Genomic DNA, 20275 nt, shown 5'->3' with positions numbered 1-20275 from the left:
TAATCTGCAGTTCTGCTCTGAACTCCATGATTAAGATCTTCAGATTTTTCCGATGTCACAGTTTCATCTTGCTTTGTGAAATCCGTGGCTTGACTATCCCGACCACGTTTGTGATAAGTCACATGTTGTAGACTTGTCCTCGTTTACGCGAACACACTCACAGTTGGATTAAATAAATTCTGGGTTGATTTATGACAACCCCCGTCTGATGGTGTTACAGAAGCCAGTTAGGGAAAGAAATCTCAGCTATGCTGAACTTGCTTCTTGGTTCAGGGAAGAAAAGAAAATTCAACATCAGTAATGACTCAGATATTTCCTCGTTATCTGTGCTGTTGTTCTGCTCCGTTATCATGTTTCCATTATTTGCACAGAAACAAAGTCCATTGCACTGACTGATATCAGAGGTTAAAGGTCAATGGGCTCTGAAGAAGTGATTCTGCTGAAGGTGCAGAAAAAGGAGAGACAAATGAACAAAGGAGAAGAGATAGAAAAGAGGATTTGAAAAAACGTGACAAAAAAGAGGAAGAAAGATTTCACAACAGACTGGCGACCAAAGCTACAGATGAGAAAAACAGACCAAAACCGAGCAAAGTGAGATAAAAGGTTGGTTTTACTGGTTCACACAGCAGGAAGAAAAAGCGGCTGAACGTTATCAATACATCCAGGAATCAGTGAAAGAATATCTGGCTACACTCGAGGTAAAGCCCTTCAGCTGGTTTGTTTCCTGTCAGAGAAATGCGTCATTTAGACTTTCTGCTGATTTTTCTGAACTTCATCTTTTTTCATTAATGTACTGGCTGGTGCCAAATTAAAGGAAAAGCCTGAACCTTTGGTCTTCCAGTAGTGAGGTGTAGCTGGCAGGGCTCCAGTCCACAGCGGGAGAAATCTCACTTTTATGGAAGGAGCAGAAAACCTGTGATGCAGCACAGCCTGCATTTATATCTGAGTTTGTCTTCTTTTCTGCTGTTTAAAGCACCAACGTCCTGGATCTCTGTTGGGATTTCCTTATTATTCTGCCTCATGTTTCTACTGATATTTTTGTTTTGGCGTCACCATGTTTTTACTGACAAGTTCAGCTAAAACTCTGACTTTGTGAATCCTGAGATAAAAGTGATCTTTTTATCCTCTGCAAACAGAGTTGACGTCAACTCTGGGATGGTTACCATGGTAGCATGCTCTGTGAATTTAGCCTGTTCGGTGGGCTGAGTTGAATTGAACTGACAGCAATTCCATCAGTGACTGATTATCAGCTCAGAGTGAGGTTGAGGCTGAGATGACTTTAACGCTCTAAATGAATTTAAAGTGACTTAAAAAGCAGCTGCAGCGAGTCAGGTTGTAATCGATTACATCCCCCAGCAGCCTACACCTACTGCAGCATAACTAAGGGAGGATTCAGGGTCCCCTGGTCCAGCCCTAACTATATGCTTTAGCAAAAAGGAAAGTTTGAATCTTGACAGTAGAGATAGTGTCTGTCTCCTGAATCCAAACTGGAAGCTGGTTCCACAGAAGAGGGGCCTGAAAACTGAAGGCTCTGCCTCCCATTCTACTTTTAAATACTCTAGGAACAACAAGTAGGCCTGCAGAGCGAGAGCGAAGTGCTCTAATAGGGTGATATGGTACTACAAGGTCATTAAGATAAGATGGGGCCTGATTATTTAAGACCTTGTATGTGAGGAGCAGGATTTTGAAATCTGGATTTCTGAACAGGGAGCCAATGAAGAGAAGCCAAAACAGGAGAATGGCCTGTATTTGTATAGCGCTTTACTTATCCAGTCATCCACCCATGCACACACATTAACACACTGGTGATGGCAAGCTACATTGTAGCCACCCTGGGGCGCACTGACAGAGGCAAGACACTGGCGCCACCGGGCCCTCTGACCACCACCAGCAGGCAACGGGTGAAGTGTCTTGCCCAAGGACACAACGACCGAGACAGCTCTCTCTTTCTAGTCCCTGTCAGGACTCTTGCTGCAGCATTTTGGATTAACTGAAGGCTTTTCAGGGAGTTTTTAGGACTTCCTGATAATAATGAATTACAGTCGTCCAGCCTGGAAGTAATAAATGCATGAACTAGTTTTTCAGCGTCACTCTGAGACAGGATATTTCTAACTTTAGAGATGTTGCACAAATGGAAGAACGCAGTCTTACATATTTGTTTAATATGTGCGTTGAAGGACATGTCCTGGTCAAAAATGACTCCAAGGTTCCTCACAGCGTTACTGGAGGCCAAGGTAATGCCATCCAGAGTAAGAATCTGCTTAGATACCATATTTCTAAGATTAATAATAACTAACTATTGAATGCAGAGAGGTCTATTAACACATAGTGAATGAAGAGGAAACAGCCAATACATCATGGGAATCCCCCAGCAGCCTACACTTATTGTAGCATAAGCAAGGGAGGATTCAGGGTCACCTGATCCAGCCCTAACTATCAGGATCAGGAAGAAAAAAAAGTGGACAGTGACCGCACAGAGAGGACGCCAATGTTCACATGGTGGAGAGGAGTGAAAGAAGCATCTATGTCCACGTCTTCAAGCTTCAAGCTAAAGAAGCTCAGACACTTTTCTTTCCAAGCTCCTTAGAATAACATAACATGACCTCCTCAGCACCTACCTGTTATAAAAGTCCATCAGCTGGACCTGAGACCTCCATGAAATCTGACCAGCAACTTTAACCAGGTTAGCAAGTCTGGTCTCATTGGTTAAAGACAAATTACCGTAACCAAGCAATTAGGGCTGTGCGATATGACCAAAATCTCATATCCCGATATAAGACGTCTATCGTCCCGATAACGATATAAATCACACAAATGTAACTTTTTCTGTAAAGTCTGTGAATCTCGGGCAGCTCAACTTGCGTGAAGTGTTTCCAGCTGGGCGTCGTGTAGCTGGAGTCGAGTGTTTTAACCGATGCATGAAACGATGCATTTTTAGACATAAGTTGTAACGGCGCCGTTTTCTTTCTGAGTATTTATTACACGGCGTGCTGCGGGGAAAAGCCTGTTCTAACGTTTGAGTCTACGGTTTATTTTTTAGCACCTGACGGCTCTTTTTTTGCTTCTCATTCAGTTTATTTTGAAAAGTCTCAATGGGATCTTGAGCTTTATTGTGAAAGGTTTATGTGGAACATAAACAAGCGGACACGCGATGGTCTTATCATCATTGTTGCTAACAACAACGCATAAAAACAGGTGCTTGTCCGTCCGTGGTGGTTATATTAAATATAAGAGAAAGAGAACTTTAAGAAATGAATAATAACTATAGTGACATCAGAACATGAAAAAATATTGTTGTAAACAGTCTATTTTGCGACACCACAAAACAAACGATAGCGTAAAATGAAACGATAGACATTTTTATATCGTCATCCGATATATATCGTTATATCAAACAGCCCTACAAGCAATGATACAAAACATTAAAACTGATTCAACAAAACTTTATAAAAAAGGGTCATCATTTCACATGAAATGTTCAACACTCCTTAAAAAGTACAGCTTTGTTGGACTTTTTTTCACTGTGGAATCAAAATGTGACTCAAAGAACAGAGCCTTATCAAGGACAACCCCCAAATTCTTACAACTATCCACCAGTTCAATGGCAGCAGTCTCAGTGCAGGATGGGGGATGGCTTCCTGAAGTCAATAACCATGTCCTTAGTTTCAAAGGTGTTGATCTTTAAGAATAACTGATCACACCAAGAACCAAACTCATCCACAACATCGTACGTCGTAGTCTAAGGAGCTCGGAAAGAAAAGCATCCAGACTGCTATCTTTTATGGCGTGGTCTGCTGGGGCGGCAGCATCTCTGCTGGGGACAGGAAGAGACTGAACAGGGTGATCCGAAGGGCCAGCTCTGTTCTAGGATGCCCTCTGGACCCAGTGGAGGTGGTGAGTGACAGGAGAACGGCGGCTAAGCTGTCATCCCTGATGGACAACATCTCCCACCCCATGCAGCAGACTGTGACAGCACTGAGCAGCTCCTTCAGTGGGAGACTGCGGCACCCACGGTGTGGGACGGAGAGATTTCGCAGGTCTTTCCTCCCCACTGCTGTCAGACTCCATAATAAAGACTTTAACTGATCAAGCACATACATATGCAATAATACTAAGTGCAATAATCCTTTCTGTCATCGTTGTATTTTTACTCAGTTGTATATAGTATTTGTATTCTATTTTTATCTTATTGTATATTTTTATTCTATTTTATTCTACTGTATATAGTATTTTATTTTATTCTATTCTGTACAGTTGTGTACTGTATTTATTCTTATTGTATTCTAATTTTTGCCTCATAACTTTTGCACTGTCCACTTCCTGCTGTGACAAAACAAATTTCCCACGTGTGGGACTAATAAAGGTTATCTTATCTTATCTTATCTTATCTTTACATTTCCTTGAAGACGTTTCACATCCGAGAAGCTTCTTCAGTTCTAAGAGCAACTGGTGGAGAGTCCCAGGTATTTAAGTGTTATGGGAGTGTCCCCATAAGAGGGTCGTGGACCCCCTATTGATCCTCTACCTAATCACACGAGCCAAGGTGTGAAAACGAGTGTAGGTCACAATCAGCAAGGGCTGGATATTACACCAAAAAAAATACACAAATCCAACCAAAGCTGTAAGACGCAGAAGGTGGTTTGAGAATAGGTGAGAAGAATCAGAGCGATAAAAGATGGGAGCAAAACTAACACAGGACACAAAAAAGACTAACTTTCAAAGTAAAATAGGAAGTGACCGAAAGATAATACACACATAGAAGATGACAGAAATACCACCAAAGGTCAAATAAAGAAAAAATAAAGAGTAAAACACCGAAACACAAGGCAACGAAACCAAAGCAGGAACAACAATGCCCTAATGACTCAACATATTCAAAGACACTAAACGAGCTGTGAGAAATAACACGAACGTGAGCAAGACATGTTCACAGTGCATCTGTTTTCAGACTCCTGATAGTGTTTCAACCAATCAGTATTCAGTTTGCTGCTTTGCATCACGATGATTCTCTCAGTTTGTACCAAACTGTGTTTGAAAGTCTTGGATTAATTTCTTTTCTTTTGAAAGGCTCTGGGTCAGCAACATCACAGCTTCAGGAATTTAAAGGGATGTTTCAAACAAACTATTTAGTAAAGCTAACAGATACTCTTTAACCCTAACTCTGGAACTCTTATCTGTGTCACACACAGCTCCACCTCCTGCTCCTCCTCCAGACCGTCCGACGGGGTGCACCTTAGACCTTCAAGTCATCGCTCCATCAGCTGATGAGTTTATTTGTTCACTTGACTGATTCCTAAGAGAAAAATGGCTGCCAACTCACCGAAAGACAAGTGAGTAAAACAAAGAAGTGAGAATATTTTCACATTCATGCATAAAAAAGACAAAACAATCAGCAGTGACTATGTTCAGAAGTTCTTAGAAGTAGACATCACTGCTGATGACGAGTTATTATATATAATCAATATAACAAATGTGACAGATGATCAGATGTTAAAGTTTTGTTGTATCAGAAAACCAAAACTTGTAATCAAATAAATCAACAGGGATGGATTTTAATGTGATAAAGCTGCTGTTAGTTCAGGTCAGTTCGGGTTAGTTTTTAGTTTCTGATCTTTAAACATTTTCATAAAGTTTCAAGTGGTTTGTTGACGTTTGTGAACTGAGTGAAAAGTGGCTGCAGGGTGACGATAAGCAGTGACTGCAGCACAGAGATAAACTGATTATCAATAACACACCCTACACACACGCGCGCACACAAGTAACATATTTAGCAGTGTATATGAATATGGATGTTGCACACAGACGGATGTTTGGAACATGTGTGAATGTATTACTATAAAAGACTGCATTGTAAAGATGGCAGCTGGGATCAAGGAGCATCCTGACACTGCATCATGCAGAGAGTGGGAGGGGTTCACCAGCATGGGTGAGGATTTAGCAGATATCCTAACACGTGAAAAGGTCCTCACGTGTTAGGATATCCTCACTGTCAGCTGTACAGAAAACAGAAAGGGCACCCATCGAAGCTTTGGCAACTTCAAAGAGTACCTTCCTGCAGGGAGTGGTTGTGCTAGCAGAAAACACCAGGAAAGGCCAAAGAAACTCGGTCAAGGCCAGCATCCCCTAAAGACAAGGACAGACAAGATAGACTAAAATGGGCAAAATCGCTCATACTGGCATACTGGCAATGAATCTTCAAGATGGCGGCGCGCACGGGTGCAGCGGCTCTTAGCTCTCTTGTGTTCTAAGGTCAGTGAATCCCAGGAAGGCGGCAGGTCCTGATGGAATACATGGAAAGGTTCTCAGAGCATGTGCTGACGAACTGACCGGAGTCTTCACTAAAATCTTCAACCTTTCCTTGTCATCAAACACCGTCCCGCCCTGCCTCAAAACCTCCACCATCATCCCCATCACCAAGAAGACAGCTGTGGCCAGCCCAAATGACTACAGGCCTGTTGCACTTACGCCTGTAGTGATGAAGTGCTTTGAGAGACTGGTCTGTCAGCACATCAGGGCCGGTCTGCCTCCCACTCTGGACCCCCACCAATTTGCCTACAGGACAAATCGATCCACCGAGGACGCTATCACCATAGCGCTCCACACTGCGCTGAGTCACCTGGAGCACCGAGGAAGCTATGTGAGAATGCTCTTTCTGGACTTCAGCTCAGCATTCAATCATATCATCCCGGAGATCCTGGTCCAGAAACTGTCTCACCTGGGACTCTCCACCCCCATCTGCCTCTGGATCAAGGACTTCCTGACAAATAGACCACAGTCTGTCAGACTCGGCCCCCACCGGTCCAGCACCATCACACTCAGCACCGGGTCTCCACAAGGATGTGTTTTGAGTCCCCTCCTGTTTACGCTCTACACATCCGACTGCTCCCCTACCCATCTCTCAAACACCATCATAAAGTTCGCGGATGACACCACAGTGGTTGGACTCATCTCAAGGGGGGATGAGTCGGACTACAGAGATGAGGTCAACAGACTGACTGAGTGGTGTTCAGTTAACAACCTCCAACTGAACACCACGAAAACTAAAGAACTTATCTTGGACTTCAGGAAGGGCAGAGCAGACCCGGCCCCACTTTACATTCACGGGAGCTGTGTGGAGAGGGTACAGTCCATGAGGTTTCTGGGCGTGCAGATATCTGATGACCTCTCCTGGACTGCAAATACTACAGCGGTGGTTAAAAAGGCCCAGCAGCGTCTCCACTTTCTGAGAGTGCTCAGGAGGAACAACCTGGAGGAGAGGCTGCTGGTGACATTTTACAGAGCCACCATAGAGAGCATCCTAACGTACGGCATAACAACATGGTATGCAGGGTGCTCAGCTGCGGACAGGAAAGTACTGCAGAGGGTCATCAACACAGCCCAGAAGATCACTGGCTGCTCTCTGCCCAGCCTGGAGGTCACTGCAAACTCTCGGTACCTCAGCAGAGCTGGCAATATCATCAAGGACCACTCTCACCCCAGCAACCAACTGTTTGAACTATTACCGTCAGGCCGACGGTACAGGTCACATAAAACCAGGACAAACAGATTCAGGGATAGCTTCTTTCCCAGAGCTATCACCGTAGTAAATAAGCACAAAAACAATTGAACCTGCTTAGCTATACCATACTGTCATTATATTATGCTGCTATCCTGTATATATTGTTCATTCTATTGTTTGAGTACTTACGATTGTTTTTTTGTACTTTTTATATTTTACATTTATATTTATTATTGAAACTTGCACTCCAATTTCGTTGTACTCTGTACAATGACAATGAAGGCTATTCTATTCTATTCTATGCCAGACTCCAAAAGCTCCTACCAGAGGTGGCAAAAGAACAGACATCCCTTACTTAAGACGTACACATACTACTGTTGAAAAATACTCCAAGTAATAGCTGAAGTACTGATTCAACTTTACTCTGATACTCTGATTCTTTACTGAAGTAAGAGTGAATATGTATTTAGCTGAGTAAGAAAACAAAGGTTACTCTTTGGAGGGCGTTCCTCTCAGGTGTTGGTATGAAGGTGGAGTTCAGTGAACGAGTCTCTGCTCCACTTGATGTGAGCTAACTGTGACCATGAACCCAAAGCCACTGTGCAGCAGTCACACACTGTTCTTTACTATAAACCCATCACAGTGCAGCAAACTAAGTTTCAGGAAGCATTTGAATTTTCGCTCTGTAGCCCAAAAGATTTGAGATTTGAAACGTGACAAGCACAACGAAGGCAGGACTGATTTTTCTGTCTGTTCAGACAGCAGCTGTTTGTGAATGGACCGGTTTTACTCAAGCACTTTATACAACATACCTCATTCATACAAGCACCTCTTTCTAGACCTACATGCTTTCTGTCTAACATGCACATGCCAATGAGTGTATCAGTGTCTTGGCCAAGACACATACAGACTGCAGACTGGAGCAGCTAGCAACCAACAACCTTATAATTAGTAGATGACCTGCTCTACCTCCTGAGCTACAACCAAATCCAATGCTAGGCCCTTTGCGCTACCATTGTACAGAGACTGTAAATAAATGATGTAAGATAAGGGTTAAAACAGACACACCTGAGTATTAGCTGACACTTAGCTGATCCACCTGCAGAAAACCTTACAGAAACAGATCTGATGAGTTTAGTTAAATATTTATACCTGGTTTTAATCCTTTACCACTTCTCATTATTCTGCGACTCTTTCACAGTGAAAGCATCAGAATAACATTTTATTTTAAAAATCTCTGCAGGTATTTTGGAGTATGGCTGATTTTCTTCATGCTTGGTTTGGGAACGTTGCTGCCGTGGAACTTTTTCATGACTGCTACCAAGGTGTGACATTGCTTCCTGTTTTCACTTACATACTATTTTGTCCTCAAAATAAATTTTTATTTTGAAAGATATTGCATTATATTTGAAACAGTAGTTTGTTTGTAGACAAACAACAGCTGTGATGAAGTGAGTAACTGTGTTTATCAGAGGTGTTTTGCAGGTATTTCATGACCAGCTGCAGGTAAACTGAGTCATTAAAGGTATTTGTGGAGTTAGTGTCACTGCAGCTTTATGCTCTGTCTGCCTGTCTGTCAGTACTTCACCAGCCGTCTGAAGGACACCTCAGTGGTAATTTCTTCAGCCAATCAGACAGAGGTATCCAGTGATGATCGCACTGTCCTCGAGGCCATATTCAACAACGTCATGACGCTCTGTGCAATGTTACCACTGCTCATCTGCACGTGTCTCAACTCCTTCCTGCTCTCACTGTGAGTAAAGCGCCACACTGCTGACATCAGCGAATGTATTAGTGAATGTGTTAGTACTTATATTTTTACTACAAACCTCAGTCACTCAATTACACACACATTCATACGAGCTGTAAACAGTATTTTCTATACTTTATTGTCTCTTCTAAAATTCACACACACACACTGATGGATGCATCAGGGTTATGGCCACTTCAGCATGCAGACTGCAGCAGCCAGGGTCCAAATAACTAATCGGGTCATTCGACTGGTAAATGACCCGCTCTATCGCCTGAGCCAAAACCGCACAATATCCCTTTAAAGAGCATCTGCTCACCTTGAGCTCCAAGCCTGTCCTTGAGCTTCCTCTTTTCCTTCTCCTGTCAGAATCTCGCAGCGTCTGCGTGTCATGGGCAGTCTCTTTGTCATCATGCTTGTTTTCATCATCACCGCTGTCCTTGTGAAAGTTCCTCTAGAGCCCTTCCACTTCTTCCTCAGTACCATGGTGAAGATCGTCATCATCAACTGTGAGTCTTTTTTTTCTTTGTTTCGTTTGTTTGTCCGTATGTTCAGCCTTTGGGCCATACTACAGGGCAGTCTGTTAATCTGTTCGTTCATTCGTTCTGGGATCTTACAGATAAGTTTTTAACCAGGTCTGTAAGATCCCGGATTTTTTATGCAGCCAGACTGAGGAACTGAGCTCATGGTTTTATTCCACCTGTTGGACTGCTTTGGTCACTGTGGCTCATTTAAAAACCAGACTACCTAAAACTAAATCCGAGCTGTCAGACGCGACTGCTGTCGAGCTGAGTGGAAAAAGGACAAACTACAAGTGATGTTCCAGATGCCAAAGAACTGTTGGCATCAATATAAAAAAAAACTGTAAAAGATGCCAAAAGAAAACACTTTTTATTTAAAACTATTAACTCTGTTCTTAGTGCACCACATACTGACTGTATCGAGCCCTCGCCCGAAGGCTGTGAAATTTTTTTACACTTTTTTATTGAGGTCTCGTCCACAAGGGCCCAGATCTCTCCTTGTGCTCATAAATAAATAATAAGAAATAACATTTTATTTATATAGCACCTTTCTACACAGAATCACAAAGTGCTGCACATAAGATAATAAATTATAAAAGGTAAAACAGACAATATGAAACAGGCAGAAATTTAACCAAAAACAGTTTTAAAAAGGTGAGTTTTGAGTTGTTTTTTAAAAACAACTATTGAGTCCACAGTTCTTAATGTATGAGGGAGAGAGTCCACAGTCTCGGGGCCACAGAGGCAAAAGCTCTGTCACCCTTAGTTCTCATCTTAGTCTGTTTTATAGCAAGTAAGCCCTGATCAGATGACCTCCGGGACCTGCTGGGGACATCGGGCTGTAGCAGATCGGAGATGTAGGCTGGTGCCAGTCCATGCAAGGTTCTAAATGTCAAGACCAGGATCTTAAAATGTACTCTAAATTCCACAGGAAGCCAGTGTAGCTGAAATAGCAACGGTGTCACATGAGAATACTTGGAGGATTTTGTCAACAGCCTCGCTGCAGCGTTTTGCACAACCTGCAGACGATCCAGAGAACCTTTGCTTAGACACATAAACAAAGAGTTACAATAGTCCAAGCGTGAGGAAATAAATGCATGTATCTCCAGTTCAGGGCGAGATTGTGTATTTTGTTGTACAGTTATTTTATTTTCAACTTTAATTTATATATTTTATCTTATTCTTTCCCAGTTAAATTTACCCTTCATTCAAATTTGTGTTGTACAGTTATTTCATTTTTAACTTTAACTTTTATATTTTATTTTATTTTATTCCTTCCTAGTTAAATTTACCCTTTTTAATTTTCATATTTATTTCTTATCTTGTTCATAGCCTTTTTTTCTTTAGGTCACGAGCAGTTGTGTAAGCATTTCACTGCATATCGTACTGTGTATGACTGTATACGTGACAAATAAAATTTGAATTTGAATTTGAAAAAGGGCTGTTTCCATGGAGTGAGCTCTACAAAAGCCAGACTGAAACTTATCGCAAATGTTATGTTTGTCCAGAGCTGCTATAAGATGCTTAGCCACAACCTTTTCTGAAAGCTTAGCAATTAACGGTAATTTAGAGATAGGTCTGTAGCTCCTCCAAAGAGAGGGGTCTAGCTGAGTTTTTTCAAAAAGTGGGAGAATAGCAGCATTTTTAAAATAAACCGGAACTATACTAGACGCCAGTGAAGACTTGATTAGAGTGAGCACAGATGGACCAATAACCAGGAAGTGTCATGGATCGCTGTGTGGCAAGCAGGAGGAGGACCCAAATGCAAAACTCACAGACACGGGGATGAACTCGAGAAACACAGCTCTAATGCTGGTACGGCAGAACACAGGAAATACAAAACTAAACTGGGGGAAAGTAAACTAACACTCGCAGGTAGACACAGGAAGATCCACACAACATGAGGGAGAACGCGACGCCGAACAGAGGGAGACGCAGACAGAAATACACAGAGGGTTAACGAGGAAAGTGGGAACACACGGGGAACACACGGGGAACACAGCTGACACAGATAACCATAACGAGACAGGGCGGGGTGAACATAACACTGACGGGAGACAGGCAGAGTCAAACAGGAGGAGAGAGAGCACGGGGAAAACACAGACATAACGGGCTGAGGAAGACATGGAATAAAACACGAGGGCTCACAGTTACACAGGGGCACACAGGAGGTAACCAAATAAGGAACATCTTAACAGAAGAACCTAGGAACCAAGGCATGACTAGGGGATGAAATACAAAACATACAAAAACTGAGAATACCGGGCCCACATGGCCCGGCTCCATGACAGGAAGACATTTTTGAATAATGATGCAGGTAAAATGTCAAGTGGACAAGAGGATGCTTTCGCTGAATTCACTAGTTTTACCAGCTCAGGTAGTGAAACAGGAGAGAAAGTATCCTAAATGACAGGGCGTGATGAGGTGGAGATAGACATAAGGTTCAAGGTCTTCAAGGTTCTTTATTATTTGTCACATGCATAGTTATAAGTATAACACACAGTGAAATGTAACCTGACACGCTCCTCGACATGTGCAAAGAAATTGGGGGGGGGGGGGGGGGGTGTAGAGGAAGAACATTATATATATACATATAGTATATACACTGGGTGAATGTGCAGTAGTAGCAGCAGCAAGCAGGTGAATTCTGTACATTAATATGAATAGATATCTGACTATTTTACAGGATAGACAATATAAACATATTTAAAATTAAAGGAATTGAAATGTACATTGTGCCTTGGTTTAGTGTCTGGAAGAGTCCTGTCTCAGTCAATTATAGATGATGTGAGAGGGCGGGTGTGTGTGTTTAGGGCACGGATGGCTTGGGGATAGAAGCTCCTCTTGAGTCTCTCTGTCCTTGCCCGGAAGATGCGGAACCTTCTACCAGATTGCAGAAGTTGGAACAGTTTGTTGCCAGGATGGGACGGGTCCTTCAGTATCTGCTCTAGTCCGGCATCTCCTGGTGTAGGTGTCCTGAAGCGGGGGGAGAGCAATCCTGCAGCAGCGTTCTGCTGTACGGATCACTCTCTGGAGAGCTTTTTGGTCCTTCACACAGCTGTTCCCAAACCACGATGTCATGTTCTGTGTGAGGATGCTCTCCACAGCGCCTGTATAGAAAATCCTGAGGATCTTTGGAGAGACCCTGAACTTCCTCAGTTGTCGTAGGTGATACAGGCGCTGCCTAGCCTTTTTGGTCTGGACCTGAATGTGGGCAGCCCATGTCAGGTCTGAGGAGATGTGGACACCAAGATACTTGAAGGACTGCACCCTCTCCACTGGAGCTCCATTGATGATGATGGGCTTGTAGTCTCTGTGCTGACTCCTTCTGAAGTCCACCACCAGCTCCTTGGTCTTGCTGACGTTCAGCTGGAGGTGGTTGTCCTGGCACCACGATGCCAGATTCTTCACTTCATCCATGTAGGCCGCCTCATCGTTGTTGGAGATGGCACCCAACACCACTGTGTCGTCAGCAAACTTCACAATGGTGTTGGAGCCATGGGTGGCCACACAGTCTGAAGTGTAGAGGGAGTAGAGCAGTGGTGAGAGGACACATCCCTGAGGTGCTCCTGTGTTGATGGTGATGCTGTTGGAGAAGCACCTGCCCTCCCTCACCACCTGAGTTCTGCCAGTGAGGAAGTCCAACACCCATGCACACAGACGGCTGTTAAGTCCCAGATCCCTCAGCTTTGTGAACAGTCTGCAGGGCACTATTGTGTTAAACGCTGAACTGTAATCAACAAACAGCATTCGCACATAGTTACCCTGTTTCTTGTCCACGTGGCTGAGAGTGGTGTGTAGGACGTGGGCGATGGCATCCTCTGTGGATCTGTTGGATCTGTAGGCGAACTGCAGCGGATCTGTGGTGTCTGGGATGGAGGAGGAGATGATGTTCTTCAGCAGCCTCTCAAACACCTTCATTACTACCGAGGTCAGTGCAACTGGCCGGTAATCGTTCAGGGATGAGGGGTTGCTGTTCTTGGGCACAGGGATGATGATGGATCTTTTGAAGCATGTGGGGACCACAGACTTCGCCAGGGACTCGTTGAAGATGTAAGTGAACACACCTGCTAGCTGGTCAGCACAGCAGCGCAGCAGACGGCCGGTGATGCCGTCTGGCCCCGCCGCTTTCCTTGTGTTCACTCTCCTCAGTGCTGCTCGGACGTCATGCTCCGCGATGCTGGTCACCGGTCTCTCGCTGATGACGTCACTGTCCTCGGTAGACAGGCGGTAGATAGCATTAACAGGTGCTGAATGAGAAAAATTCATTCTTATGTTATTAATCTTTGCAAGAAGAAAAGAAAGAAAACTGTCACAGTCCTCATTAGATGAAATAGGGGCTGCGGAAAGAGCAGGAGTAACAATGCCACTAATGTCTTGATGCATGCTCAATCATCCAGGTAAGTAAATCCCCAAAAGTTGATTCTGTTCATCTGGACGTAGCGTTTCCTGAAGGAACAATGGGCTGGGATAATTGCATAATTAAGATTAAGGAACTGACCTCCCAGCCCATTGTTCCTTCAGTGGGCTGGTTTCAGTCATTATGCAAATGTCCTGTTTATAAGATTGAAACCTGCAGTCAGCTGAGACTGAAGACGTCACCTGGATGATGATGAAACATCATGTCATCAGATGAACAGAATCAACTTTTGGAGAATGCCACTAATGGTGTTAAATAGCACCTAAGGATTACCTCTGCTCTTTGCAACCAAGTGTGAGAAATAGGCAGCCCTTGCATCTCTGATAGCATTATTAAAAGAACTTAAAAGGTCCTTTAGGTACAGGAAATGAACATTTAGGTGAGGGAGTTTTCCTCCCTCACGTTTTAGACAACTAATACTGTCATTTAGCCAAGGAGGAAATTTGCAAGCAGAAACTCTACTCATTTTATCTGGACAAATTTCATCTAACATAAAAAGGCTATAATTATTCAAAAGATTGGTTGAATAGTCAACATCATTATGAGGAGATAGCTGTAGGTTAAAAGCATCCGCAAATTTCTCCGCTGTGGAGGAATCTAAGGTACGAGAGCTAACCTTCCATTGAACAGGGGACAAAAGCTCATTAAGAGACAGTTTAAAAACAATAACATCGTGATCAGAAATAAAAAATGTCCTCAGAGCAAATAAAATCAATATTTAAACCCAAAGTAAAAACAAGGTCCAGTGTGTGACCTTTGCTATGCGTAGGACCGGACACATGCTGAGCAAAATGAGTCCATAACATTCATAAAATCTCTGGTGAAAGGGTCAGAGTCATCATCAATGTGTGTATTAAAGTCCCCAACTACGAGCAACCTAGACAGCTTTAAATTCGAGGATAAGATAAGAAGTCACTGAGCTCCGACAAAAATAACCTATTTGAGCCAGGTGGACGATACAACACAGCACAGTAAAACGGATCCTTGTTTCCAATTTTAAGCAGCTGCAGCTCAAATGAAAGAAATTGTCCAATTTTCATGGAGTGGGAGGAGAAACGTTCCTGGAAAGCCACAGCGAGACCACCACCCCGACCAGAAACCCGAGGCTGGGTAATACAGCCATCCGGGCAGAGTTCAACAAATGACGAATGGTCTACATCCCGCTGCCCGGTCTCAGTCAGGAATAAAAAATCCAGTTTTTTAGATGATATAAAATCATTCAACAAGAATCATTTATTTGACAGAGATTGAGCATTAAAAACCGCCATATTCAGTGAAGTAGAAGCCTCCGTATTTGCAGAGGCTCGAGTTAAAGGATGTAGAAACTCAGGGTTTGAACCATCACGCTCGTAGAATCTGCTCACCGTGGGAAGAAAAAGCTAGCCGGCAGAAGAGTCTGGATAAACCCTCCTCAGGCAGGCCGGTCTCAAAGAGCCGGCGTATCCAAACAGGGACGTGGAAAACAAGTCCCCCTCCATGGAGCTTTTCTGAGCACAGGAGATAAGGCACACTTGGCGTCGCTTAACAGCCAATCAGAATCAGAATCAATACTTTATTGATCCCTGGGGGAAATTACTTTTCGTTACAGTGCTCCATTACAAACAAGCATTAACAGAGACAGACAAGACACTAACTAAGAATAGCACCATATATACAACCATATATATACATAAAAGTCACTTATTAATAAATAGCTGAAAAAGAACATGTGCAAGAAGGGTGTAGCTGTTGCAGTAAACAGTGTGTTAGGTGGAGGAGTTGTACAGGGAGCCACAGGCAGGAAAGATTTCCTGTGTCGTTCAGTGGTGCATCATGGGTAATCTCAGTCTCTCACTGAACGAGCTCCTGTGACTGACCAGCATGTCATGGAGTGGGTGGGAGGTGTTATCCAACATTGTCTTTATCTTGGACAGCATCCGCCTCTCCGACACCACCTTGAGGGAGTCCAGCTCCATCCCCACAACATTGCTGGCCTTACGGATCAGTTTATTAAGTCTGTTGGCATCTGTGACCCTCAGCCTGCTCCCCCAGCATGCAACAGCATAGAGGATCGCACTGGCCACAACAGACTCATAGAAGATCCTGAGCATTTTCTGGCAGATGCTGAAGGATCTCAGTCGCCTCAAAAAATAGAGACGACTCTATTCCTGTAAAGTGCTGTGGTGTTTTTAGCCCAGTCCAGTTTATTGTCAATGTGAACTCCAAGGTATTTATAGTCCTCCACAATGTCAACACTGACCCCCTGGATTGAAACAGGGGTCAAGTGTTTCCTGGTCTTCCTGAAGTCCACGATCAGTTCCTTGGTCTTTGCCACGTTGAGCTGCAGATGATTCTGCTCACACCACGTGACAAAGGAGTCGACCACAGCCCGGTACTCTGTCTCATCATCCCTGCTGATGCATCCAACCACCGCAGAGTCATCAGAAAACTTCTGAAGATGGCAGGTCTCTGTGCAGTGGCTGAAGTCTGTGGTGTAGAGGGTGAAGAGGAAGGGGGAGAGGACAGTCCCCTGTGGTGCCCCTGTGTTGCTGATCACCTTGTCAGACAAACACTGTGGGAGACGTACATATTGTGGTCTTCCTGTCAAGTAATCAACAATCCAGGACACCAGAGAAGCATCCACCTGCATCGCTGCTAACTTATCACCCAGGAGGGTCGGCCTGATGGTATTTAAAGCACTAGAAAAGTCAAAAAACATGACCCTCACAGTGCTCGCCGGCTGGTCCAGATGGGTGTAGACACGATTGAGCAGGTAGATGATGGCGTCCTCAGTTCTGAGACGAGGCTGATAAGCGAACTGAAGGGGATCCAGATGTGGTCTTACTATGGGTCGCAGCTGGTCCAGGATGAGCCTTTCCAGGGTCTTCATGATGTGGGAGGTCAGTGCCACGGGCCTGTAATCCTGGGGGCCACTGGGACGTGGCGTCTTTGGTACAGGGACGAGGCATGATGTCTTCCACATCACCGGGACCCTCTGCAGACTCAGACTCAGCATAAACAGTTTATGAAAGACTCCACACAGCTGGGGGGCACAGGTCTTGAGGACGAGGGGACTCACTCCGTCTGGTCCAGCAGACTTGCCTGAGTGAAGTCTCCTCATTTGCATCTCAACCTGGTATTGAGTGAAGGTGATGGGTGGGGGAGGGGTGTCAGGAATCTCACAGGAGGCAACATGTGAAGAGAGGCTGGCACAGTGGTGTGGCTCTGGATTCCAGGCTGACTGCAGGTGAGGTTGTGGGGGTGGGAGCAGACACTGTGGTGTCGAATCTATTGAAAAACAGATTCAACTCGTCGGCTCTATTCTCACCTCCCTCAGCTCCCCTGCTGTTGGTTGGCCTGAATCCAGTGATGGTCTTCATGCCCCTCCACACCTCTCTCATGCTGTTCTGCTGGAGTTTCCACTCCAGCTTCCTCCTGTAATTGTCCTTAGCCTCTCTGATCTTGTCCTTTAGTAACACCTGGACCTTCCTCACCTCCTCTTTATTGCCCCCTCTGAAAGCCCTCTTCTTGTTGTTGAGGAGGGCTTTGATGTCAAACCCCGCTGCCAGTAAAGCCTGAGCTTTACCTGAATACCTCCCCTTCTCCCTCTTCTTCTCTGTGGTCTAGAGGATCCGCCGAATGGTGATGGAGGAGGGTGGAAAATGCCGAAGGAGGATGAAGAGACATCGTAAGGCATCATAGAGGATTGGATGGATAGCAAAGACAGATGATCATACACCAAGGCAGCCAATACATCATTAAAACTAAATGAGAACAGCAGAGTGGAAAAAAATAATATAAAAGTAGTGGAGCGCGACAAACTGCACCCGGCCGCGGCAGAGCCAAACACAGGCGGCATCACACCGGAAGCAGCAAAAAAAAAAAGACCTCTCAGTCTCTGCTTCCTGCTCTGCTGTCTTTGACAGGTTTGAGCCTGTGACTCTGTCCTTTTTAAAGGAAACTGTTGGTCGTTTTAAGCCTGCAGGGTCTCCAATTCCCAATGCTTCCTCCAACTACTCGCTCAACCACCACGTCATCTAGGTAAACAGCACAGCCTTTCGGCGCATTAACAACCAAACTCATGAGTCGCTGAAATGTGGCTCGAGCATTGTGTAAACCAAAACCGATGACTGTATATGAATAAAGACCAGATGGCGTGATGAAAGCATTGGCACCTGCCAATATCCCTTCAACAGATCGAAATTTCTCACATTTTCTGCTGCACCAACTTGGTCAATACAGTCGTCACTATGAGGCAAAGGATAAGAATCAGGTTTGGTCACTGCATTTACTGTTACAATGGCCACAGGCCGATAGCTAAACTGGACTCAAACACACAAAAAAACCTTAGAGCCGATACCAACGTGAGGTCATTGATGAACTGGGAAAGCAAAATGTTTTAGAGGTTTTCCAATCTGGTTTTAAATCCTTTCATACCACTGAATCAGCCCTGTTCAAAGTTTTTAATGACATATTTTTAGCTAATGGCGCTGGGGACTGTGTTGTTCTGGTGCTTTTGGATTTGACAGCTGTGTTTGATACAGCGGATCACGCCATTTTACTCTCTCGTTTGGAGTAGTGGGTGGGCATTAGGGGCACAGCACTGGAGTGGTTCAGGTCCTACTTGGTGGGGCGAACTGTGACCATGTGTCGTCCTCCGCCCCTCTTTTGTGTGGTGTCCCACAGGGCTCAGTTCTAGCCCCCTCCTCTTTTCTTTAGATCTGCTTCCTCTTGGTTCTGTACTGAGAAAGCACGGCATTGCATTCCACTTTTATGCTGATGACTGTCAGATCTATGTCCCTCTAAAGAAAAAAAGGCAGATACCTTACACAGCCATTACTTCAGTGTCTCGATGACATTAAGGCTTGGATGTCTGTTAACTTTTTAAAATTCAACGATAAAAAGACTGAGGTGATGGTCTTTGGTAGCCGCACTGAGACGCCTAATGTGTATAAAAAAATAAAGCCAAGTCTTTCACGGCAGCACTTTGAGACAGTGATCCACGCCTTTGTTAGCACTCGGCTGCATTACTGTAATGCACTTTATATAGGGGTCAGTGCATCATATATTACTCATCTACAGAGGGTGCAAAATGCCGCAGCTCGTCTTTTAACTGGCACTCGAAAGTTTGAGCACATTTCCCCTATTTCAGCTTCACTTCACTGGCTGCCCATTTCTTTTAGGATTCATTTTAAAATTCTTTTATTTGCTTCTAAAGCTCTTTTGTTGTAGCAGCTCCCAAACTGTGGAACAAGCTTCCTTTAGAGATTAGACAGGCCTCTTCACTGCCTGTTTTTAAGTCACTCCTGAAACCCTCCTCTTTACCCTGACCTTTGACACCACGTGAGATGTTGGTTTTTATTTTATTTTTTTATTTTAGTTGATTCCATGCTGTTTTATCTTGTTTTGTTTTTTAACATGGGGCTGTTTTAATTTTTATGTATTATGTGTTTTATTTATTTATTTTTGCTGTTTTCTGTTGTTCTATTGTTTTTAACTTTCTTTCTGTACAGCATTTTGGTCCTGTGCTGGATATTTTAAAGTGCTTTATAAATAAAATTGGATTGGATTGGTTCGTTCGTTCGTTCGTCTGTCTGTCTGTTCAGCCTTTGGGCATGCCACAGGCCATTCTGTTAATCTGGTTGTTTGTTTGTTTGTTCAGCCTTCGGGGCAGTGCTACAGGGGAGCCTTTTCGGGATGGCTGGATTGCTCCCAGCTTCATACACAACTCCCATCATGAGTGGTCAGGGACTCGCTGGGACCTTTGCCGCCTTCGCCATGATCTGCGCCATAGCAAGTCTGATCAATAACTCATTGGATTCAGTTTTATGACACTTTGCAGGAACTTGAATGTCAGTACACAGAGATTATAAAAGGTTGATTTTCTGTCTTTTTCGGGTACAGGCGGTTCGGAGCTTCAGGATGCAGCGTTTGGGTATTTCATCACAGCCTGTGTGGTTATTTTTTTGTCCATTCTCTCCTACATCCTGCTGCCCAAACTGGTACGTTGTCCTTTTATTCCATCTCCAAGACCTGAGATACAAAATATGGAACACAAACACATCATGCATCATTGCAGTACTAGCCCCTCCCACAGCCGCCAGCTC

General features: G+C 44.1%; 1 protein-coding gene across 2 annotated transcripts in view; it reads left to right on the top strand.

Annotated features, from left to right (window-relative positions):
* The first annotated feature begins 416 nt into the window (after window positions 1-416).
* LOC113023514 (equilibrative nucleoside transporter 1-like) overlaps window positions 417-20275 on the top strand; it is a 33926-nt gene continuing 14067 nt past the window's right edge. The window contains exons 1-7 of one of the 2 annotated variants that reach the window (XM_026169582.1): window positions 417-603; window positions 5190-5330; window positions 8742-8823; window positions 9079-9251; window positions 9618-9757; window positions 19831-19965; window positions 20073-20170. In XM_026169582.1, coding sequence (XP_026025367.1) covers window positions 5305-5330; window positions 8742-8823; window positions 9079-9251; window positions 9618-9757; window positions 19831-19965; window positions 20073-20170 — 654 coding nt within the window. In that variant the 5' untranslated portion in view covers window positions 417-603; window positions 5190-5304. Of the gene's footprint in view, window positions 699-5189; window positions 5331-8741; window positions 8824-9078; window positions 9252-9617; window positions 9758-19830; window positions 19966-20072; window positions 20171-20275 lie in introns of both variants that reach the window. The other variant, XM_026169581.1, reaches the window with a different exon arrangement.

Source organism: Astatotilapia calliptera, chromosome 6 (genome assembly GCF_900246225.1).
Source record: "Astatotilapia calliptera chromosome 6, fAstCal1.2, whole genome shotgun sequence".
NCBI classification, from domain to species: domain Eukaryota; kingdom Metazoa; phylum Chordata; class Actinopteri; order Cichliformes; family Cichlidae; genus Astatotilapia; species Astatotilapia calliptera.
This window is presented reverse-complemented; position numbering and strand designations above follow the sequence as displayed.